At 47.9% G+C, this 24,577-nt stretch overlaps 1 protein-coding gene across 4 annotated transcripts in view; it reads left to right on the forward strand.

Moving 5' to 3' along the window:
* Nucleotides 1-24,577, forward strand: part of LOC110500336 (cyclin-dependent kinase 17) — a 106,203-nt gene that overhangs the window by 72,821 nt on the left and 8,805 nt on the right. For 3 of the 4 annotated variants that reach the window (XM_090213228.1, XM_090213230.1, XM_090213229.1), the window contains exons 5-13: nt 12,577-12,714; nt 13,719-13,775; nt 14,550-14,759; nt 19,164-19,226; nt 20,751-20,874; nt 21,139-21,259; nt 22,810-22,907; nt 23,093-23,198; nt 24,488-24,530. In XM_090213228.1, the coding sequence (XP_090069354.1) occupies nt 12,577-12,714; nt 13,719-13,775; nt 14,550-14,759; nt 19,164-19,226; nt 20,751-20,874; nt 21,139-21,259; nt 22,810-22,907; nt 23,093-23,198; nt 24,488-24,530 (960 nt within the window). Of the gene's footprint in view, nt 1-12,576; nt 12,715-13,718; nt 13,776-14,549; nt 14,760-19,163; nt 19,227-20,750; nt 20,875-21,138; nt 21,260-22,809; nt 22,908-23,038; nt 23,199-24,487; nt 24,531-24,577 lie in introns of all 4 variants that reach the window. The other variant, XR_016489652.1, reaches the window with a different exon arrangement.

Raw genomic sequence — 24,577 nt, forward strand, 5'->3', positions numbered from 1 at the left:
ATTGCAAAAGGTTTTTCTAATGATCAATTAGCCTTTTAAAATGACAAACTTGAATTAACTAACACAACATGCCATTGAAACATAGGAGTGATGGTTGCTGATAATGGGCCTCTGTACGCCTATGTAGATATTCCTTAAAAAATTGGCCATTTTCAGCTACAAGAGTCATTTACAACATTAACAATGTCTACGGTATATTTCTGAACAATTCAATGTTATTTTAATGGACAAATGTACATTTCTAAGTGACCCCAAACTTTTGAACGTGTGCGTGCGCACACACTCCACTGGTCAAAGGTTCTAGAACACCTAGTCATTCCAGGGTTTTCTTTTGTTTTACTATTTTCTACATTGTAGGATAATAGTGAAGACATCAAAACTATGAAATAACACATATGGAATCATGTAGTAACCAGAAAAGTGTTAAACAAATCAAAATAAATTTGAGATTCGTCAAATAGCCACCCTTTGCCTTGATGACAGCTTTGCACAATCTTGGCATTCTCTCAACCAGCTTCACCTGGAATGCTTTTCCAACTGTCTTGAAGGAGTTCCCACATATGCTGAGCAATTGTTGGCTGCTTTTCCTTCACTCTGCGGTCCGAATCTTTCCCGTGAAATGCTTAATTACAAGCCCTTAACCAACAGTGCAGAAAATACTTACCAAGTAGACTAAAATTAAAAGTTATAATAAAAAGTAACACAATAAGAATAACAATGTCAAGGCTATATACAGGGGGCACCGGTATGCAGGGGTACAGGCTAGTTGAGGTAATCTGTACATGTAGGTGGAGGTGAAGTGACTATGCATAGGTAACAAACAAACAGTGAGTAGCAGCAGTGTACAAAAGGGAGGGGGGTCAATGTAAATTGTGTGGTGGCAGTTTTCTGAATTGTTCAGCAGACTTATGGCTTGGTGGTAGAAGCTGTTGAGTCTTTTGGTCATAGACTTTGCACAGTCTATAACTTGGGTGACTGGAGTCTCTGACAATGTTATGGGCTTTCCTCTGACATGCCTATTATATAGGTCCTGGATGGCAGGAAGCTTGGCCCCAGTGATGTACTGGGCCGTTTGCACTACCCTCTATAGCGCCTTTCGGTCAGATGCCGAGCAGTTGCCACACCAGGTGGTGATGCAACCGTTCAGGATGCTCTCAATGGTTAGCTGTAGAACCTTTTGAGGATCTGGGGACCCATGCCAAATCTTGTCAGTCTCCTGAGGTGGAAAAGGTTTTGTCGTGCCCTCTTCACGACTGTCTTGGTATGTTTGGACCGTGATAGTTTGTTGGTGATGTGGACACCAAGGAACTGGAAACTCTCAACCCACTCCACTACAGCCCCGTTGATGTTAATGGGGGCCTGTTCGGCCCTCCTTTTCCTGTAGTCCACGATCATCTCCTTAGTCTTGCTCACATTGAGGGAGAGCTTGTTGCCTCCTCCTTCTATGCTGTCTCATAGTTGTCGGTCATCAGGCCTACCACTGTTGTGGCATCAGCAAACTTAATGATGGTGTTGGAGTCGTGTTTGGCCACGCAGTCGTGGGTGAACAGGGAATACAGGAGGGGACTAAGTACACAAGCCTTGAGGGGCCCCAGTGTTAAGGATCATTGTGGCAGACGTGTTGTCGTCTACTTTTACCACCTGGGGGTGGCCCTTCAGGAAGTCCAGGATCCAGTTGCAAAGGGAGGTATTTTGTTCCAGAGTCCTTAGTGATGAACTTCGTGGGCACTAGGGTGTTGAACGCTGAGCTGTAGTCAATGAACAGAATTCTCACATAGGTGTTCCTTTTGTCCAGGTGAGAAAGGGCCGTGTGGAGTGCGATTGAGATTGTGTCATCTGTGGATCTGTTGGGGCGATTGGAGTGGGTCTAGGGTGTCCAGGAGAATGCTGTTGATATGAGCCATGACCAGAATTTCAAAGCACTTCATATGGCTACCGACATGAATGCCACGGGTCGGTAATCATTTAGGCAGGTTAGCTTTGTTCTTTGGGCACAGGGACTATGGTGGTCTGCTTGAAACATGTAGGTATTACAGACTCGGTCAGGGAGAGGTTTAAAATGTCAGTGATGACACTTGACATTTGGTTTGCGCATGCTTTGAGTACACGTCCTGGTATTCCGTCTGGCCCAGTGGCTTTGTAAATGTTGACCTGTTTTAAAAGTTTTGTTCACATCGGCTACCGAGAGCGTTATCACACAGTCATCCAGAACAGCTGGTGCTCTCATGCATGCTTCAGTGTTGCTTGCCTCGAAGCAAGCATAAAAGGCATTTAGCTCGTCTGGTAGGCTCTGGCTGGCGTCTGGGTTTCCCTTTGTAGTCCGTAATAGTTTTCAAGCCCTGCCACATCCGACAAGCGTCAGATTCAATCTTAATCATGTATTGACGCTTTGCTTGTTTGATATTTCGTCTGATGGCATACCGGGATTTCTTATAAGCGTCCGGATTAGTCTCCCGCTCCTTGAAAGCGTAATCTCTAGCCTTTAGCTAGTGCGGATGTTGCCTGTAATCCATGGCTTCTGGTTGGGATATGTACGTACAGTCACTGTGGGGATGACGTCATTGATGCACTTATTGTTGAAGCCGATGACTGAGCTGGTGTATTCCTCAATGCCATTGGATAAATCCCGGAACATATTCCAGTCTGTGCTCAATGGTATTGAGATCCGGGCTCTTCGCTGGCCATGGCAGAGCACTGACATTCCTGTCTTGCAGAAATCACGCACAGAACGAGCAGTATGGCTGGTGGCATTGTCATGCTGGAGGGTCATGTCAGGATGAGCCTGCAGGAAGGGTACCACATGAGGGAGTTGGATGTCTTCCCTTTAACGCACAGCATTGAGATTGCCTGCAATGACAACAAGCTCAGTCCGATGATGCTTTGACACACTGCCCCAGACCATGACGGACCCTCCACCTCCAAATCGATCCCGTTCCAAAGTACACGCCTCGGTCTAACGCTCATTCCTTTGACGATAAACGCAAATCCGACCATCACCCCTGGTGAGACAAAACCTTGGCTCGTCAGGGAAGAGCACTTTTTGCCAGTCCTGTCTGGTCCAGCGACGGTGGGTTTGTGCCCATAGGCGATGTTGTTGCCTGTGATGTCTGGTGAGGACCTGCCTTACAACACATCTGCAGTCCTCATACCTCCTTGCAGCATGCCAAAGGCACGTTCACGCAGATGAGCAGGGACCCTGGGCATCTTTATTTTGTTGTTTTTCAGTAGAAAGGCTTCTTTAGTGTCCTAAGTTTTCATAACTGTGACCTTAATTGCCTACCATCTGTAAGCTGTTAGTGTCTTAACGACCGTTCCACAGGTGCATGTCCTTTAATTGTCTATGGTTCATTGAACAAGTATGGGAAGCAGTGTTTTTAAACCCTTTACAATGACACACACGACAGCATCATTGTTTATCATCAAACTAGTATCCTAGTATAAATATATACTATATATTATATTATATATATATTATATATTATATATATATTATATATTATATATATATATTATATATTATATAATATATTATATATATATTACATAATATATTATATATATATTATATAATATATATATATTATATAATATATTATATATATATTATATAATATATATATATTATATAATATATATATATATATATATATATATATATATATATATATATATATATATATATATATATATATATATATATAAATATATATAAATATTATATATTATATATATAGTATATATTCATACTAGGATACTAGTTTGATGATAAACAATGATGCTGTCGTGTGTGTCATTGTAAATATACTAGTATAGAATCTAAATCTTACTACTGTAAATCTAGCTTTGGAAGACAAACTGTGAAGGGCATGTGATGTCCACTAGGGAAAGGGATTGGTTGTCTTCCAGAAAAGTACCGAGCAACGAGGCCTGCCTTGGGAACAACAAAACAGAAGAGAAAAACCAATGGGTGTTTTTTTTTCTTTTCACAATTGGCATTCACAACATCAAAAACCTGAAGTAAAACTTTCCACATGGTGTTTATGCTTTCATATACTGTGCATATTGACACAGACCACTGCATTATCTACAGAGAGGTTTGAGTCTGCTAGAAACCTACATGTTCCTTACTGTGCATATTGACACAGACCACTGCATTATCTACAGAGAGGTTTGAGTCTGCTAGATACCTACACGTTCCTTACTGTGCATATTGACACAGACCACTGCATTATCTACAGAGAGGTTTGAGTCTGCTAGATACCTACACGTTCCTTACTGTGCATATTGACACAGACCACTGCATTATCTACAGAGAGGTTTGAGTCTGCTAGAAACCTACATGCTCCTTACACAGGAACGTGAAACCCCACAAACAACACCTCTCTTCCTCTCTGGTTTTCTCTCTTTTCATTCACCCTCTCTTTCTCTCTATTTCTCTCTTCCAGCCTCCCTCCCCTTCTCTCTGACTCTGCTAGCTAGATAGCTCTCCCCATGCTGCCTCCTGTAGGCGATCCACAATACGCCAGTTAGCTCCTGTTCAGAGCCACTCCCTACAGAGTCCTGCTTTGTGTGTTTTGGAACGCGTTGTTTGATTGACCCCCTCCAGAGCACCACAGCTTCAGCCCAGAGCACCACAGCTTCAGCCCAGAGCACCACAGCTTCAGCCCAGAGCACCACAGCTTCAGCCCAGAGCACCACAGCTTCAGCCCAGAGCACCACAGCTTCAGCCCAGAGCACCACAGCTTCAGCCCAGAGCACCACAGCTTCAGCCCAGAGCACCACAGCTTCAGCCCAGAGCACCACAACACATCCCATCACATGCCTGATGAGTATTGACACATTTCCTTTAGCACACAGGGAGAGGGAAGGAGCTCCACATACCAGTAGTCAGAGGTGGGACCAAGTCATTGTTTTACAAGTCACAAGTAAGTCTCAAGTCTTAGCACTCAAGTCCCAAGTCAAGACAGGCAAGTCCGAGTCAAGACCATGAAGTTTCAAGTCCTAAACGAGTCATAATGTGCTCTTCACCATTCATTACCATTTCATATTTTTAACAAGAGTAATAGTTAGTATATTACATTTACGCAAATCATGAGTGCTTTTTATAAATATCTATATACTCATTACTTTCTAAATTAAATCGACTATTGAGGATCGCTATGGGGCGCAATCAAGTGGTGTAGGCTTGTACACAATCCCAACCTTAACACACACACTTTCTATGTGGTTACAGTAGGCTAACATATGTCAATGGTTTTAGGAACAGCAGTAACATCAGGCAGGATTTAGGCTACCAACTGTCTAGCCAGTTGTAGCTCAATCCGGTTGTAGCTCAATCTTGTAGCTCAATCTTGGGTGCAATGATCACGTTCCCGCACTGACTGACTGTGTGGAGGCTCATTGATTTAGCCTACATGATACACCAGTAAAGTTATAAATTATATATCTGTCGGCTATATTAGCCACGACTTAATGTTATTTGTGCAGCTTCAAATGTCGAAGAAAGTTTGAAATTGTTGTTCCTCCGTCTGTAATTTTCTTCCCGCATGTTTTGTACGTTGCAACATTTTTTGGGGTTGATACAGCATCGTCTTTATATCCGAAAATAATACTTTTGGAGGTCATCTTTCCAAGGGCTCCATCTGAATTCACCCGCCGACGTTCCTCTTCACCGTCACTCACAACTGTTTCTCAGCTGGCACAATTTGACTGGCTGCTGTCCGATTCAAACTGTAATCCGTTAAATGAAGAGTTGATGCGCTGCACACTTTTTAATAGCATCATTTTTAATATTTGGGCTTGGGGAGGGTCAGGGAGGCTTGGGGAGGGTCGGGGAGGCTTGGGGAGGGTCGGGGAGGCTTGGGGAGGGTCGGGGATGCTTGGGGAGGGTCGGGGATGCTTGGGGAGGGTCGGGGAGGCTTGGGGAGGGTCGGGGAGGCTTGGGGACGGTATCAAAGTCAGGTTGAGTCAAAAGGCTCAAGTCCAAGTCAAGTCACGAGTCATTGGTGTCAAAGTCGAGTTGCAAGTCATCATATTTGTGACTTGAGTCCACACCTCTGCTAGTAGCCGTTCTGTCCCACTGTTCCATCAATAACTGTCAATACAGTAGACACTGCTGTACTGGGGCCTTTTCAGCAGCACGCCTGGGGCCTTTCACACGATCCATATAACAACGCGCCTGGAGCCTATCACATCCTAGACATCCAGCTCCTCCTGGAGCCTGGGCCCTATCACACGGTCCATATACCAGCTCTCCTGGAGCCTGGGCCCTATCACACGGTCCATATACCAGCTCTCCTGGAGCCTGGGCCATATCACACGGTCCATATACCAGCTCTCCTGGAGCCTGGGCCCTATCACACGGTCCATATACCAGGGCTCCTGGAGCCTGGGCCCTATCACACGGTCCATATACCAGGTTTTGGAGCCTGGGCCCTATCACACGGTCCAAATACCAGCTCTCCTGGAGCCTAGGCCCTATCACATGGTCCATATACCAGGGCTCCTGGGCCCTATCACGCGGTCCATATACCAGGGCTCCTGGAGCCTTGGCCTTATCACACGGTCCATATACCAGGGCTCCTGGAGCCTGGGCCCTATCACACGGTCCATATACCAGGGCTCCTGGAGCCTGGGCCCTATCACACGGTCCATATACCAGGGCTCCTGGAGCCTGGGCCCTATCACACGGTCCATATACCAGGGCTCCTGGAGCCTGGGCCCTATCACACGGTCCATATACCAGGGCTCCTGGAGCCTGGGCCCTATCACACGGTCCATATACCAGCTCTCCTGGAGCCTAGGCCCTATCACACGGTCCATATACCAGGGCTCCTGGAGCCTGGGCCCTATCACACGGTCCATATACCAGGGCTCCTGGAGCCTGGGACCTATCACGCGGTCCATATACCAGGGCTCCTGGAGCCTGGGCCCTATCACACGGTCCATATACCAGGGCTCCTGGAGCCTGGGCCCTATCACACGGTCCATATACCAGGGCTCCTGGAGCCTGGGCCCTATCACACGGTCCATATACCAGGGCTCCTGGAGCCTGGGCTCTATCACACGGTCCATATACCAGGGCTCCTGGGACCTATCACGCGGTCCATATACCAGCTCTCCTGGTGAAGTTGCCCCTAAAGTTCAGAGGAGAATCGAACTGTATCGTCCATTCTGAATATGTATATTTTCCTTTGCCGTTACCATACAATAATGATTACAACATTATACCCACTATAACTTTTAAACAGTGGACCTGACATACTGAAGGGATTCCCCGAACTCTCTGACTGAGCCTCCTCTGTGTCTGCGGTCAGTCAGTTACAGTAGTATTATATAGTCCTGTAGTCTACAGAGGAAACATGGCTGTTCTGTTGTCAGTAGTATTATATTGTCCTGTAGTGGTAAGTAGACTAGAGGATACATGGCTGTTCTGGGATTACATCACTGTATGGGATTACACAATGTAATACGTTCCAGATGGGCCCCGTTGTACAGGATTAGGACCGGATGATTGGACAATTGTAGAGGAGGAAGGGGTTCAGAGGTCAGCTGACGGATAACATCTCCCCCCCCCCCCTCCCCGATATCGCCAATCCTGGCACTGGAGGGACATAGACCAATAGGATTCCGTAGCTCAAGATAGATAGACCAATAGGATTTCTTAATTTAAACAAAGAAAACATCAATCCAGTAATAGCAGCAATAACACTTACCTATGCTGCTACTCTATCAACATACTGTATAAAGCATGATTCAACATCCCCCTAGTTACACAACTACACAACCAAAAGGCAGATGAGACCATGGTCACATTCCAGACAGAAATAGAAAGGGCAGAGCCGGCAGCGGGGGCAGAGCCGGCAGCGGGGGCAGAGCCGGCAGCGGGGGCAGAGCCGGCAGCGGGGGCAGAGCCGGCAGCGGGGGCAGAGCCGGCAGCGGGGGCAGAGCCGGCAGCGGGGGCAGAGCCGGCAGGGTCGATAGTAGATAGTTGTTGGTTCTTTCAGCACTAGAAAGATCATGTAAAACAGACTTTTATATGTGCTGCCTGGCCGGGTTCAATCATATATTTAGACACTGGAGAAAACCATTTGATAGTTCAGGGTTGCATAAACCCAGTTTCCCACTGTTACTTCAGCATTGCCTCAGAAAGGGTGGGAGTGGATTTTAAACAGCCAGAGAGATTAACATCCAGTAATCTAACCAACAGAGGAAATGCATTAAGAGGTGTGTGTGTGTGCGTTTCTGTTTCTATATAACAAGCCATCAAGCTCATGTTTTAGGACAGGTTTCCTCGGGGGATAAGGTCATGATCCCATGTCTGTTACACAGCCTCAGGCATACCATTTATAACGTGTACACACACACACACACACAGTACTCTCTGTTAGATAATGGAGTCCTAGGTGGGCTGTTCATGAGGCTAGAAGCAACTGTTGTAAAATAATAATAGTGTAACAACCCTGGGTTTATAAGCGCGGAAATCGGAGCATGAGGAGCACGCAGAAGCAGGCTTTTGCGGCACAGTCGATAGCGCGTAGAACCTCGGGTTCGAAGGTTGAGGGTTCAAGACCTGCTCCCTGCCTGTTTCATTACAATATATTCCATTTAGCAGACGCTTTTATGCCAAGCACTTAGTCATGCATGCATACATTTTACAAATGGGTGATCCCAGGAATCGAACCCAAAACCCTGGCATTACAAGTGCCGTACTAACTGAGCTACCAAGAGTCCAAGGATCTCCCCCAGGATTTAGTTTAGGGTCTCCTCTACTCTGTTTAGTTGACTCTGTTTACCTAAGGTCTAGATTTACATTAGCATGTTACCTAGCTGTTTTCTCTCGCTCTCTCTCTCGCTCTCTCTCTCTCGCTCTCTCTCTCGCTCGCTCTCTCGCTCTCTCTCTCGCTCTCTCTCGCTCTCTCTCTCTCTCTCTCGCTCTCTCTCTCTCTCTCTCGCTCTCTCGCTCTCTCTATTCAATTCGCGTTATTGGCATAGCGTAACAATGTACATATTACCAAAGCTTATTTTGGATATTTACAATATGAAGATAATAAGAATCAACATTGTCAACGGGACAACAGTAACAACAATAACCAAGGGTCAAAATAACTATACATTCAACAATAAGCACACATAGAGGACATGTGCAGGTTGATTGGTTTGTCAGACACTGTCCCTCATCTTATGGCAGGCAGCAATGTAGTGCGCTGCCAACCCACAGCTCTCTGCGTCCTCCCCCAACAGCACGGGTAGCCTATCCTCATCAGAGAGGTCTTTGAAACCTTGAATAAGGGTTTCAAATTTGGGGAAATGACACTCTCTCTAATTGTTTTATATTTTTTTACATTTTGTCAGGAAATGCAGCTCCGTCTCAGGTTCTGCTGTGGTGCAGTGGTTGCACAGCCTTTCCTCTACAGGGAGCCAGGTTCTGCTGTGGTGCAGTGGTTGCACAGCCTTTCCTCTACAGGGAGCCAGGTTCTGCTGTGGTGCAGTGGTTGCACAGCCTTTCTTCTACAGGGAGCCAGGTTCTGCTGTGGTGCAGTGGTTGCACAGCCTTTCTTCTACAGGGAGCCAGGCTTTCCTGTGTCTACCCTTCTCAATGACAAGGCTGTGCTCACTGAGCCTGTACTTTGTCAAGGTTTTTCTAAGGTTTTGATCAGTAATCATTGTCAAATAGTTAGCCATGGTGTGCTGTCGATTTATGGCCAGATAGCACTGTGCTTGTGTTTCCCAATAAGCAATGTCGTTTTGAGTGTGTTGTAATTTGGTTTATTCTGATTGATGGGATGTTCTGGTCCTGAGGATTCAGTGTGTTAGTAGAACAGGTTTGTGAACTCAGGACCAGCTGGATGAGGGGACTGAGGCTTCAGTGTGTTAGTAGGACAGGTCTGTGAACTCAGGACCAGCTGGATGAGGGGACTGAGGATTCAGTGTGTTAGTAGAACAGGTTTGTGAACTCAGCCCCAGGACCAGCTGGATGAGGGGACTGAGGCTTCAGTGTGTTAGTAGAACAGGTTTGTGAACTCAGCCCCAGGACCAGCTGGATGAGGGGACTGAGGCTTCAGTGTGTTAGTAGAACAGGTTTGTGAACTCAGGACCAGCTGGATGAGGGGACTGAGGCTTCGGTGTGTTAGTAGAACAGGTTTGTGAACTCAGCCCCAGGACCAGCTGGATGAGGGGACTGAGGCTTCAGTGTGTTAGTAGAACAGGTTTGTGAACTCAGGACCAGCTGGATGAGGGGACTGAGGATTCAGTGTGTTAGTAGAACAGGTTTGTGAACTCAGCCCCAGGACCAGCTGGATGAGGGGACTGAGGCTTCAGTGTGTTAGTAGAACAGGTTTGTGAACTCAGCCCCAGGACCAGCTGGATGAGGGGACTGAGGCTTCGGTGTGTTAGTAGAACAGGTTTGTGAACTCAGCCCCAGGACCAGCTGGATGAGGGGACTGAGGCTTCAGTGTGTTAGTAGAACAGGTTTGTGAACTCAGGACCAGCTGGATGAGGGGACTGAGGATTCAGTGTGTTAGTATAACAGGTCTGTGAACTCAGGACCAGCTGGATGAGGGGACTGAGGATTCAGTGTGTTAGTAGAACAGGTTTGTGAACTCAGCCCCAGGACCAGCTGGATGAGGGGACTGAGGCTTCAGTGTGTTAGTAGAACAGGTTTGTGAACTCAGGACCAGCTGGATGAGGGGACTGAGGATTCAGTGTGTTAGTAGAACAGGTTTGTGAACTCAGCCCCAGGACCAGCTGGATGAGGGGACTGAGGCTTCAGTGTGTTAGTAGAACAGGTTTGTGAACTCAGCCGCAGGACCAGCTGGATGAGGGGACTGAGGCTTCAGTGTGTTAGTAGAACAGGTTTGTGAACTCAGCCCCAGGACCAGCTGGATGAGGGGACTGAGGCTTCAGTGTGTTAGTAGAACAGGTTTGTGAACTCAGCCCCAGGACCAGCTGGATGAGGGGACTGAGGCTTCAGTGTGTTAGTAGAACAGGTTTGTGAACTCAGCCCCAGGACCAGCTGGATGAGGGGACTGAGGCTTCAGTGTGTTAGTAGAACAGGTTTGTGAAGTCAGCCCCAGGACCAGCTGGATGAGGGGACTGAGGCTTCAGTGTGTTAGTAGAACAGGTTTGTGAACTCAGCCCCAGGACCAGCTGAATGAGGGGACTCTTTTCTTTGCTCAGCTCTTGGCATTACAGGGCTTGGTAATGATATGAGAGGGGGGTCACTATTTTAGGTGTTTACAAATACTTAATTGCTCTTTTTTGAGTTCTTATTATTAGTGGATATTAACCTAATTCTGCCCTGCATGCATTGTTTGTAGTTTTCCTCTGGACATGTAGGATACTCTTACAGAACTCTGCATATAGGGTTTCAATGGGGTGTTTGATCCATTTGATGAAATCCTGTTTTGCAAGTGGACCCCACACCTCGCTGCCATAAAGTGCAATTGGTTCAATGACACATTAAATTAGTTTAAGCCAAATTTGAATAGGTATTTCAATTTGAATTGGCTTTTTAATGGTGTAGAATGCCCTGCGTGCTTTCTCTCTCAGTTCATTCACTGCCTCATTAAGGTGTCCATTTGAGCTTGTTTTTTAAACCTAAGTAATTGTAGTGTGTGCAGTACTCTATATATTTTGTACCAATTGAGAACTTTGGTCTAATTCCCTGAGGTCTGGATCTTCTCTGGATAATCATTATTTGAGTCCTTTTGGGGTTTACTGCCAGGGCCCAGGTCTGGCAGTACTGCTCTAGCAGGTCCAGGCTCTGCTGTGGGTGACAGCAGGCATAGGTCATCTGTGAAGAGTAGGCATTGTGGAGACTAACACCAAGGGCTAAGGATTTTTCTAGAGTAGTGGCCAATTCGTTGATGTAAATATTGAAGAGTGCAGGGCTCAGATGGCAACCCTGGCGAAGGCCCCGCCTCTGGTTAAAGAATTCTGTTCTATCTCTTACCAGTTTTAATGCTGCACGTATTGCCAGTATACATGGATTTAATTATGTTGAATGTTTGACCCCCTACACCATGTTCAATAACTTTGTAGAACAGTCCTGTATGCCAAATAGAATCAAATGCTTTTTGGAAGTTGATAAAGCAAGCTTATATATTTTGGTGGACATGTTCATCTATCAGGGTGTGTAGGGTGTAAATATGATCAGTCATGCAATGTTTTGGTATAAATCAAGACATTGTGCTTATTAAGGATTTATAATTTATAATACTACAGAAAACATTCCCCAGGTTACTGTTCACACACATTCCTCTGTAATTGTTAGGGTCAAATCTGTCTCCGTTCTTAAAGATTGGGGTTATGAGTCCTTGATTCCAGATGTCAGGGAAATAACCAATTAGCCAATATAGCCAATTGAAAATTTTCACTAGTTAGTTTGAGCATCTCATTTAGAATGCCATCAGGTTAGCATGCTTTTTAAATTTGAGGTCTTGAAGTTTATTTTAGAGCTCCTGGTCAGTTATTGGGGAGTCCAGGAGTTTCTATCGCTCTCTCACTCCCTCTCTCACTCATTCTCTCTCTCGCGTGTATGTGTGTGTGTGTGTGTGTGTGTGTGTGTGTGTGTAGGACCTGAACAAGCGTCTGAACAAGCGTCTGTCCTTACCTGCTGACATCCGTATTCCAGATGGTTACCTGGAGAAACTACAGCTCACCAGCCCCTCCTTCGACCAGCCCCTCAGCCGCCGCTCCCGAAGAGCATCATTGGTGAGAGAGGGAGGGTGAGAGAGGGAGGGTGAGGGAGGGAGGGAGGGTGAGGGAGGGAGGGAGGGTGAGGGAGGGAGGGTGGGGGAGGGAGGGAGGGTGTGGGTGAGGGAGGGTGAGGGAGGGAGGGAGGGTGAGGGAGGGAGGGTGAGGGAGGGAGGGAGGGAGGGAGGGTGGGTGAGGGAGGGAGGGAGGGTGGGTGAGGGAGGGAGGGAGAGGGAGGGAGGGTGAGGGAGGGTGGGTGGGAGGGAGGGTGGGTGAGGGAGGGAGGGTGGGTGAGGGAGGGAGGGTGGGTGAGGGAGGGAGGGTGGGTGAGGAGGGAGGGAGGGTGAGAGGGGGAGGGTGAGTAAGAGAGAGGGGGAGGGTGTGAGAGAGAGGGGAAGGGAGAGGGAGGGCGGGAGAGGGAGGGTGAGTAAGAGAGGGGGGGCAGAGAAAGAGGGGGACAGAGTGGGAGAGGGGGGGGCGGAGAGGGAGCGAGAGTGGACGAACAGAGGAGGACGGAGAGGGGGATGGAGTGATGGACGGGGGGATGGACTGACGGACGGACAGTCAGAGCGAGGGACAGACGGACGGACAGAGAGAGGAAGACTGACAGAGAGAGCTCTCCTCCACTCCCTGTTGTCTTCTGTTTACATCTCATCTCAGAATGGTCTGTGTCAGCACCGCTGTGTGTGTTTATGCTGCTGCCTGTCAGGATGAGAATAGAGGAACGGTATGGTTCACTGTTCTGTTAAGCGAATCACATGCTTCCACTCACATGCACCAAACTGCCTCCTCCCTTTCACAACATCAAAGCCAATGTCAGGATGAAATTACACCCAGTGGGACCAAATAGTGTACACACACACACACACACACACACACACACACACACACACACACACACACACACACACACACACACGGCCGCCAGAAGGTTTTGTGAAACGTTTGTAGGTATAAGTCGGTCACTGTTAACAAGGACATGAACCTCATTAACATAAATGTTTATTCATCTTTTCTTTCAGTCTGAAATTGGATTCGGGAAGCTTGAGACATACATCAAACTGGACAAGTTAGGAGAGGTGTGTGTGTGTGAGTTATTTGGGATGGAAGGTGATTTATAGATCAGTGATTCAAGCAGTCTAAATGTAATATAGTTCATCACATCATGATAATAATAACTCTGAATTTGATTTACTCTCACCCCCCTTTCCTCTGTCACCCCCTCTCTCCCTTTCACCCTCATCTCTCACCCCACCCCTCCTCTCTCATCCCCCTCTCCCCCCTCCCCTCTCTCATCCCCCTCTCCCTCCTCCCCTCTCTCATCCCCCTCTCCCTCTTCTATCCCTCTCCCTTTCTCATCTCTCACCCCACTCCCCTCTCTCATCCCCCTCTCCTCCTCTCTCACTCCCCCTCTCCCTCTTCTATCCCTCTCCCTTTCTCATCTCTCACCCCCCTCTCATCTCCCTCTTCCATCCCTCTCTCATCCCTTTCTCATCTCTCTCATCCCCTCTCATCTCCCTCTCACCCCCCTTCTCTCCCTTTCCCCTCTCTCACCCCCCTTCCCCTCTGTCATCCCCCTTCCCCTCTGTCACCCCCCTCTCTCCCTTTCTCATCTCTCACCCCTCCTCCCTTCTCTCATCCCTCTCTCCCTCTTCTATCCCTCTCCCTTTCTCATCTCTCACCCCCCTCCCCTCTCTCCCTCTTCCATCCCTTTCTCATCTCTCTCATCCCCTGTCATCTCCCTCTCTCACCCCCCTCTCATCCCTTTCTCCCTCTCTCCCTTTCTCATCCCTCTCATCTCCCTCTACCATCCCTCTCTCTAATCTCTCTCTCTCTCCCCTCTCTCCCTCCAGGGAACGTATGCTACAGTGTTTAAAGGAAGGAGCAAACTGACAGACAACCTGGTGGCTCTGAAGGAGATCAGACTGGAGCACGAGGAGGGAGCACCTTGCACTGCTATCAGAGAGGTGTCCTTACTGAAGGACCTGAAACACGCCAACATAGTGACGCTGCACGACATCATCCACACAGACAAGTCCCTGACGCTAGTCTTCGAGTATCTGGTGAGAGGCACAAAAACATTCCCTTCTGTTACAACTTCTAGCCTACGGTGAAAAGACTAGATAAAAGCCTACGGTGGAAAGACTAGATAATAGAATGTGAAATGAAAGCGATAGTTTGACAAATACAATGATCTTATTTTTCGTTCATGTGCTGTTGGTTGATCCTTAATAAAGTATTTTTAAGTTCATATCACTTGTAGTCCCAGCAGGTTCTATCTAGTGGATGCTGTGTTGGGTGTTTTGTGTTGCTGCTGTATTCTGTGCCCCTTTCTGTTTGACAATGACTGGTTTACTTCCGGCGCCGACAGAGATGGCCGCCTCGCGTTCCTAGGAAACTATGCAGTATTTAGTTTTTTTGCGTGCTATTTCTTACATTGGTACCCCAGGTAATCTTAGGTTTTATAAGATTAGGCTTTATATATAAGAGCAACGTCAACTCACCATCATTACGACCAGGAATATGACTCTCCCGAAGCGGATCCTGTGTTTTGCCCACCACCCAGGACAATGGATCGGATCCTGTGTTTTGCCTTCCACCCAGGACAATGGATCGGATCCTGTGTTCTGCCTTCCACCCAGGACAATGGAACGGATCCCAGCCGGCGAATCAAAACAACGACGCCGTAAAAGGGGCAAACGAGGCGGTCTTCTGGTCAGGCTCCGGAGATGGGCACATCGCGCACTGCTCCTCAGCATACTACTCGCCAATGTCCAGTCTCTTGACCACAAGGTTGATGAAATCCGAGCAAGGGTAGCATTCCAGAGAGACATCAGAGACTGTAAAATTCTTTGCTTCACGGAAACATGGCTCACTGGAGAGATGCTAACGGAATCGGTGCAGCCAGCTGGTTTTTCCACGCATCGCGCCGACAGAAACAAACATCTTTCTGGTAAAAAGAGGGGCGGGGGGGGTATGCCTTATTGTTAACGAGACGTGGTGTGTTCATAACAACATACAGGAACTCAAGTCCTTCTGGTCACCTGACTTAGAATTCCTCACAATCAAATGTCGACCACATTATCTACCAAGAGAAATCTCTTCGATTATAATCACAGCCGTATATATCCCCCCCAAGCAGACACCTCAATGGCCCTGAACGAACTTTATTTGACTCTATGTAAACTGGAAACCACATATCCTGAGGCTGCATTCATTGTAGCTGGGGATTTTAACAAGGCTAATCTGAAAACAAGACTCCCTAAATTGTATCAGCATATCGATTGTGCTACCAGGGCTGGTAAAACCCTGGATCATTGTTATTCTAACTTCTGCGACGCATATAAGGCCCTCCCCCGCCCTCCTTTTGGAAAAGCTGACCACGACTCCATTTTGTTGCTCCCTGCCTATAGACAGAGACTAAAACAGGAAGCTCCCGCGCTCAGGTCTGTTCAATGCTGGTCCGACCAATCTGATTCCACACTTCAAGATTGCTTCGATCACGTGGATTGGGATATGTTTACGCATTGCGTCAAACAACAACATTGATGAATACGCTGATTCGGTGAGCGAGTTTATTAGCAAGTGCATCGGCGACGTCGTACCCACAGCAAATATTAAAATGTTTCCAAACCAGAAACTGTGGATTGATGGCAGCATTTCCGCGACACTGAAAACGTGAACCACTGCTTTTAACCAGGGCAAGGTGACCGGAAACATGCCCGAATACAAACAGTGTAGCTATTCCCTCCGCAAGGCAATCAAACAAGCCAAGCGTCAGTATAGAGACAAAGTAGAGTCGCAATTCAACGGCTCAGACACAAGAGGTATGTAGCAGGGTTTGCAGTCAATCACGGATTACAAAAAGAAAACCAGTCCCGTCGCGGACCAGGATGTCTTGCTCCCAGACAGACCAAACAACTTATTTTCTCGCTTTGAGGACAATACAGTGCCACTGACAGGCCCTCTACCAAAACCTGCAGACTGTCCTTCACTGCAGCCGAGGTGAGTAAAACATTTAAACATGTTAACCCTCGCAAGGCTGCAGCCCAGACGACATCCCCAGCCGCGTCCTCAGAGCATGCGCAGACCAGCTGGCTGGTGTGTTTACGGACATATTCAATCAATCCTTATCCCAGTCTGCTGTTCCCACATGCTTCCAGAGGCCACCATTGTTCCTGTTCCCAAGAAAGATAAGGTAACTGAGCTAAACGACTACCGCCCTGTAGCACTCACTTCCGTCATCATGAAGTGCTTTGAGAGACTAGTCAAGGACCATATCACCTCCACCCTACCTGACACCCTAGACCCACTCCAATTTGCTTACCGCCCAAATAGGTCCCCAGACGACGCCATCGCAACCACACTGCCCTAACCCATCTGGACAAGAGGAATACCTATGTGAGAATGCTGTTCATCGTCTACAGCTCGTCTACAGCATTTAACACCATAGTACCCTCCAAACTCGTCATCAAGCTCGAGACTCTGGGTCTCGACCCCGCCCTGTGCAACTGGGTACTGGACTTCCTGACGGGCCGCCCCTAGGTGGTGAGGGTAGGTAACAACATCTGATCCTCAACACTGGGGGCCCCACAAGGGTGCGTTTTGAGCCCTCTCCTGTACTCCCTGTTCACCCACGACTGCGTGGCCATGCATGCCTCCAACTGAATCAAGTTTGCAGACGACACTACAGTGGTAGGCCTGATTACCAACAACTATCAGACGGCCTACAGGAAGGAGGTGTGTGCGGTGTCAGGAAAATAACCTCACACTCAACGTCAACAAAACATAGGAGATGATCGTGGACTTCGGGACACAGCAGAGGGAGCACCCCCCTATCCACATCGACGGGACAGTAGTGGAGAGGGTAGTAAAGTTCCTCTGCGTACACATCACGGACAAACTGAAATGGACCACCCACAACAACCTCAGGAGGCTGAAGAAATTCGTCTTGTCACCAAAAGCACTCACAAACTTCTACAGATGCACAATCGAGAGCATCCTGTCGGGCTGTATCACCCACCCACCGCCTGGTACGGCAACTGCTCCGCCCACAACCGTAAGGCTTTCCAGAGGGTAGTGAGGTCTGCACAACGCATCACCGGGGGCAAACTACCTGCCCTCCAGGACACCTACAGCACCCGATGTCACAGGAAGGCCAAAAAGATCAAGGACAACAACCACCCAAGCCACTGCCTGTTCACCCTGCTATCATCCAGAAGGCGAGGTCAGTACAGGTGCATCAAAGAAGGGACCGAGAGACTGAAAAACAGCTTCTATCTCAAGGCCACCAGACTGTTAAACAGCCACCACTAACATTGAGTGGCTGCTGCCAACATACTGACTCAACTCCAGCCACTTTAATATTGGAAAAATGTATGTAAAAAATGTATCACTAGCCACTTTAAACAATGCCACTTAATATAATGTTTACATACCCTACCTTACTCTTCTTAAATATGCTGTACTCGATACCATCTACTGCATCTTGCCTATGCCGTTCTGTACCATCACTCATTCATATATATTTATGTACATATTCTTCATCCCTTTACACGTGTGTGTATAAGGTAGTTGTTGTGAATTGTTAGGTTAGATTACTTGTAGGGTTATTACTGCATTCTTGGAACTAGAAGCACAAGCATTTCGCTACACTCGCATTAACATCTGCTAACCATGTGTTTGTGACAAATAAAATTTGATTTGATTTTGTTTGCCCCTTCCTGTTTGACAATGTCTGTCCCTTCCTGTTTGACAATGTCTGTCCCTTCCTGTTTGACAATGTCTGTCCCTTCCTGTTTGACAATGTCTGTCCCTTCCTGGTTGACAATGTCTGTCCCTTCCTGGTTGACAATGTCTGCCCCTTCCTGGTTGACAATGTCTGCCCCTTCCTGGTTGACAATGTCTGCCCCTTCCTGGTTGACAATGTCTGCCCCTTCCTGGTTGACAATGTCTGCCCCTTCCTGGTTGACAATGTCTGCCCCTTCCTGGTTGACAATGTCTGCCCCTTCCTGGTTGACAATGTCTGCCCCTTCCTGGTTGACAATGTCTGCCCCTTCCCGGTTGACTGAATGCCTGCCCCTTCCCGGTTGACTGAATGCCTGCCCCTTTCCGGTTGACTGAATGCCTGCCCCTTTCCGGTTGACTGAATGCCTGCCCCTTTCCGGTTGACTGAATGCCTGCCCCTTTCCGGTTGACTGAATGCCTGCCCCTTTCCGGTTGACTGAATGCCTGCCCATTTCCGGTTGACTGAATGCCTGCCCCTTTCCGGTTGACTGAATGCCTGCCCCTTTCCGGTTGACTGAATGCCTGCCCCTTCCCGGTTGACTGAATGCCTGCCCCTTTCCGGTTGACTGAATGCCTGCCCCTTCCCGGTTGACTGAATGCCTGCCCCTTCCCGGTTGACTGAATGCCTGCCCCTTCCCGGTTGACTGAATGCCTGCCCCTTCCTCTCCACTCACTTGTAGGACAAGGACCTGAAGCAGTACATGGACGACTGTGGGAACATCCTGAGCATGCAGAACGTCAAGGTGAGTGTAGTGTCTACAGATCGCCTGCCAGGTCTCTGTATCGCTGTAGATATGCAAGGCTCCTTCAGTGCTAAAAGCCTATTCCCCCTGCTGGTGACTAGTGGAACATCGACTTAATCACTTGAACGTGTCAAGCTCAATTCCAACAAAAGTGTTGTTTTTTTTTAAAGCGTACAAACGAGCGTTGTACTAGTCAGTGAGAGAAAACATACGGGCCTCGAGCATCTACGGCATCATAGCACGTCAAATTAGAAAGCAAGTCTATTTTTCTTACCTCTACGCGGAGTAATGCTGGTAAAGTAAGCAGATAAATTACGTGGGTCGCTTGTAGAAAAGGAATTTGGGGAGTCATTATGATCTTACCAATGCTAAGTAGACTAAAGATGTAGTTTAACATGTATTGGGCTTGAAACTAAGGTTTATCAGTCAAATAGGCTCCATATTTGAAAAGAATTGCAACCTGCCTGTGGTGATTTCCATCATATAGTCGAGGCAGACTACGGCTGGAAAACTCCAGGACTCTGATATCAAGAGGGAATACTGTAGAAAGAACGAGATGTAGTTGTTTATAAATGGCTTGGATTTATTAGAAACAACATCCTCATAAGCTAGCAAATCAACAACTAGTCCAGCTACGGTGGCCCCCGTAGGACATCTAAGGTCAAAAGGAATTCCCGGCCTCCCGGGTGGTGCAGTGGTTAAGGGCCCTGTACTGCAGCGCCAGCTGTGCCACCACTCTGGGTTCGCGCCCAGGCTCTGTCGTAACCGGCCGCGACCGGGAGGTCCGTGGGGCGACGCACAATTGGCATAGCGTCGTCCGGGTTAGGGAGGGCTTGGCCGGTAGGGATGTCCTTGTCTCATCGCGCACCAGCGACTCCTGTGGTGGGCCGGGCGCAGTACGCGCTAACCAAGGTTGCCAGGTGCACGGTGTTTCCTCAGACACATTGGTGCGGCTGGCTTCCGGGTTGGATGCACGCTGTGTTAAGAAGTAGTGCTGTGGGTTGGGTTGTGTATCGGAGGACGCATGACTTTCAACGTTCGAGCCCGTATGGGAGTTGTAGCGATGAGACAAGATAGTAGCTACTAACAATTGGATACCATGAAATTGGGGAGAAAAGGGGGGTAAAATTCAAAAATAAATGTAAAAATGTTTAAAAGGAATTCCCGGTGGCAGAATAGCGAACAGTTTTATTATGGATTTTCATGCCAATTCGGTTGTCATACGCTACCCAGAGTTTGTGAATTGATGCTTGCTACTCTCACACGCAAATGTCACGCCGTTGACAGGTGTCTGTGTGATTTTTAGTTTCACACCACAAATTTAAATTCTCTCTGGAAAAAGGGAAAAATAGTTATTCTGATCGAATGGAGATATTCGAGAAACTAACAAGCCTTTGTTCCTACCCATGCACAGTAGCTGAAGATGATTATCATTTTTCTGATTACACTACATGTTTTATATTTCCACCGAAGTGTCCTGACTACCAGCAGAGGTCTGACATCATCTTTGTTGTTTTGTCTCAGATCTTCTTGTTTCAGATCCTGCGAGGTTTGTCCTACTGTCACAGACGGAAGGTTCTACACAGAGATCTGAAGCCTCAGAACCTGCTCATCAACGAACGAGGAGAACTCAAACTGGCCGACTTCGGTAAGAGACATGTTCTCGTTCTACCCAGGTTTCTGGGGAGTTTATAACGCTCTTCACACTTTCCTGCAGACCTGAACCGTACTCAGCTAGCTCCGATATTTCCTTTTCACTTAGTCTGATTTCTGCAACTATGGTGGAGGCACAACCAGGCCAGCACAGTACAGGTCAGCTTGGTTCAGTTCGGCATGATTGCTGACAATGAGCCGGTCTATTCAGTGAAGACAGTAATGTTCCATTGTGTAACTCCTTGTTATTTTGTTCCAGGTCTGGCCCGGGCCAAGTCAGTCCCCACTAAGACGTACTCCAACGAGGTGGTGACGCTCTGGTACCGACCTCCTGACGTTCTACTCGGATCCTCTGAGTACTCCACACAGATAGACATGTGGTGAGTGAGCTGAGGTGACATAGAACCATGAGAGAACCAACATAGAACCAACAGAACCAACGTAGAACCATGAAAGAACCAACGTAGAACCATGAGAGAACCAACGTGGAACCGTGAGAGAACCAACATAGAACCATGAGAGAACCAACATAGAACCAACATAGAACCATGAGAGAACCAACATAGAACCATGAGAGAACCAACATAGAACCATGAGAGAACCAACATAGAACCATGAGAGAACCAACATAGAACCATGAGAGAACCAACATAGAACCATGAGAGAACCAACATAGAACCAATGTAGAACCGTGAGAGAACCAATGTAGAACCGTGAGAGAACCAATGTAGAACCGTGAGAGAACCGACGTGGAACCGTGAGAGAACCGACGTGGAACCGTGAGAGAACCGACGTGGAACCGTGAGAGAACCGACGTGGAACCGTGAGAGAACCGACGTGGAACCGTGAGAGAACCGGCGTGGAACCGTGAGAGAACCGGCGTGGAACCGTGAGAGAACCGGCGTGGAACCGTGAGAGAACCGGCGTGGAACCGTGAGAGAACCGGCGTGGAACCGTGAGAGAACCGGCGTAGAACCGTGAGAGAACCGGCGTAGAACCGTGAGAGAACCAACGTAGAACCGTGAGAGAGCCAGCGTAGAACCGTGAGAGAACCAGCGTAGAACCGTGAGAGAACCAACGTAGAACCGTGAGAGAACCAACGTAGAACCGTGAGAGCCAGCGTAGAACCAACGTAGAACCGTGAGAACCAGCGTAGAACCGTGAGAGAACCAGTGTAGAACCAACGTAGAACCGTGAGAGAACCGACGTAGAACCGTGAGAGAACCAGCGTAGAACCGTGAGAGAACCAACGTAGAACCGTGAGAGAGCCAGCGTAGAACCGTGAGAGAACCAGCGTAGAACCGTGAGAGAACCAACGTAGAACCGTGAGAGAACCAACGTAGAACCGTGAGAGCCAGCGTAGAACCAACGTAGAACCGTGAGAACCAGCGTAGAACCGTGAGAGAACCAGTGTAGAACCAACTTAGAACCGTGAGAGAACCGACGTAGAACCGTGAGAGAACCAGCGTAGAACCGTGAGAGAACCAGCGTAGAACCGTGAGAGAACCAGCGTAGAACCGTGAGAGAACCAGCGTAGAACCGTGAGAGAACCAACGTAGAACCGTGAGAGAACCAGCGGAGAACCAACGTAGAACCGTGAGAGAACCAGCGTAGAACCGTGAGAGAACCAGCGTAGAACCATGAGAGAACCAACGTAGAATCATGAGCATTTCTTGAGAATGGGTTATCAGGAGCCATGATCTTCTAATCTGAATTATATATGCAAAACTGAAATCCATCCTGACCCCCATATCGACCTCTGTATCTACCACGCTCTGACGTCCTTATGTTCCCTTGAATAATGAGAATAGCCATGCATCTAATTTACAGTGGAGGGCAGGAAAAGTTAAGTGAATGTTGGGTACAGACTCCCCTTATGAAGACCTGTATTGACTCTATTTGACCCCGAACCTCATCTTTTCAACCCCAGGGGTGTGGGCTGTATATTTTATGAGATGGCTGCCGGGAGGCCTCTGTTCCCTGGCTCTACTGTGGAGGACGAACTGCACCTCATCTTCAGACTGCTGGGTGAGTGCTGCCACCTGGTGGTGGGAAAACAACATGACATGGTGAAATAAAATATATCTGCTCTCTGTAATGTGTGTGTGTCATTTGAATTTGCTTGTATTAAATTATACTTTTAACCTACATCTTTGTAGACAGTCAGCTGCTATGCTAGAGCCCCTGTGACTGCCCTCTCCACCCTCCAACAGGAACACCCTCAGAGGACAGCTGGCCTGGCATCTCCTCCATGGAGGAGTTCAAGTCCTACAAGTTCCCCAAGTACAAGACACAGCCCCTCATCAACCATGCTCCCAGGTATGTAGGGCTACAGGCCTGGGTACAGATCTGTTGGAGTGGTTACATCATATTAAAGGGACAATTTTCACTCATAATTAAATGTTTGTCAGATGTTTTCAGACCGACAAGAGTAGGACACTAGTAGACCACGTTAGACCACTGCAGAGTTCTAAAAACATCTGACCCTCGTTGATTTGAAGCAGACGCCTTTTTCCGAAGAAACTTACAGATTCCCACACAGCAACATGTCCTTAAATCAGCTGGTGTCCAGGGAAATGAACATGAGCTGGTGTCCAGGGAAATGAACATGAGCTGGTGTCCAGGGAAATGAACATGAGCTGGTGTCCAGGGAAATGAACATGAGCTGGTGTCCAGGGAAATGAACATGAGCTGGTGTCCAGGGAAATGAACATGAGCTGGTGTCCAGGGAAATGAACATGAGCTGGTGTCCAGGGAAATGAACATGAGCTGGTGTCCAGGGAAATGAACATGAGCTGGTGTCCAGGGAAATGAACATGAGCTGGTGTCCAGGGAAATGAACATGAGCTGGTGTCCAGGGAAATGAACATGAGCTGGTGTCCAGGGAAATGAACATGAGCTGGTGTCCAGGGAAATGAACATGAGCTGGTGTCAAGGGAAATGAACATGAGCTGGTGTCCAGGGAAATGAACATGAGCTGGTGTTCAGGGAAATGAACATGAGCTGGTGTCCAGGAAAATGAACATGAGCTGGTGTCCAGGGAAATGAACATGAGCTGGTGTCCAGGAAAATGAACATGAGCTGGTGTCCAGGGAAATGAACATGTCGTAACACTGGGTGTTTCCTTTTACTGAAGTGGAATTACTGGCCCTTCTGCTTTCAAAGGGGGTTTTGTAAGAGAAAAGTTTTTGTTTGTGTATGTGTGTGCGTACACCTCCCTTCCTGTGGAGGAAATCCTGTGGAATAGTTTACTCTGCTTCTTTCCTAGAGTTCACTACACCACCATGAGTCACTCCCACTGATCTAACACCTTTACCACTGCGCTCTCTCTCTTTCTCGCTCTCTCTCTTTCTCGCTCTCCCTCTTTCTCTCCCTCTTTCTCTCCCTCTTTCTCTCCCTCTTTCTCTCCCTCTTTCTCTCCCTCTTGCTCGCTCTCTTGCTCTCTTGCTCTCTTTCTCGCTCTTTCCCTCCCTCCCTTTCCTCCATCCCTCCCTCCCTTTCCTCCCTCCCTCCCTCTTTCCCTCTTTCCCTCCCTCCCTCTTTCCCTCTTTCCCTCCCTCCCTCTTTCCCTCCCTCCCTCCCACCCCCTCCCTCTCTGTGCTTCTCAGGTTGGATACCGATGGCATTGAACTGCTGCTGTCATTTCTCAAAGTGAGTCCCACTACAGATGCAAACAGATTGACTCATTTGAATAAACA

Source organism: Oncorhynchus mykiss, chromosome 2, assembly GCF_057628025.1.
Source record: "Oncorhynchus mykiss isolate SJ-2025 chromosome 2, ASM5762802v1, whole genome shotgun sequence".
In the NCBI taxonomy this organism is placed as follows: domain Eukaryota; kingdom Metazoa; phylum Chordata; class Actinopteri; order Salmoniformes; family Salmonidae; genus Oncorhynchus; species Oncorhynchus mykiss.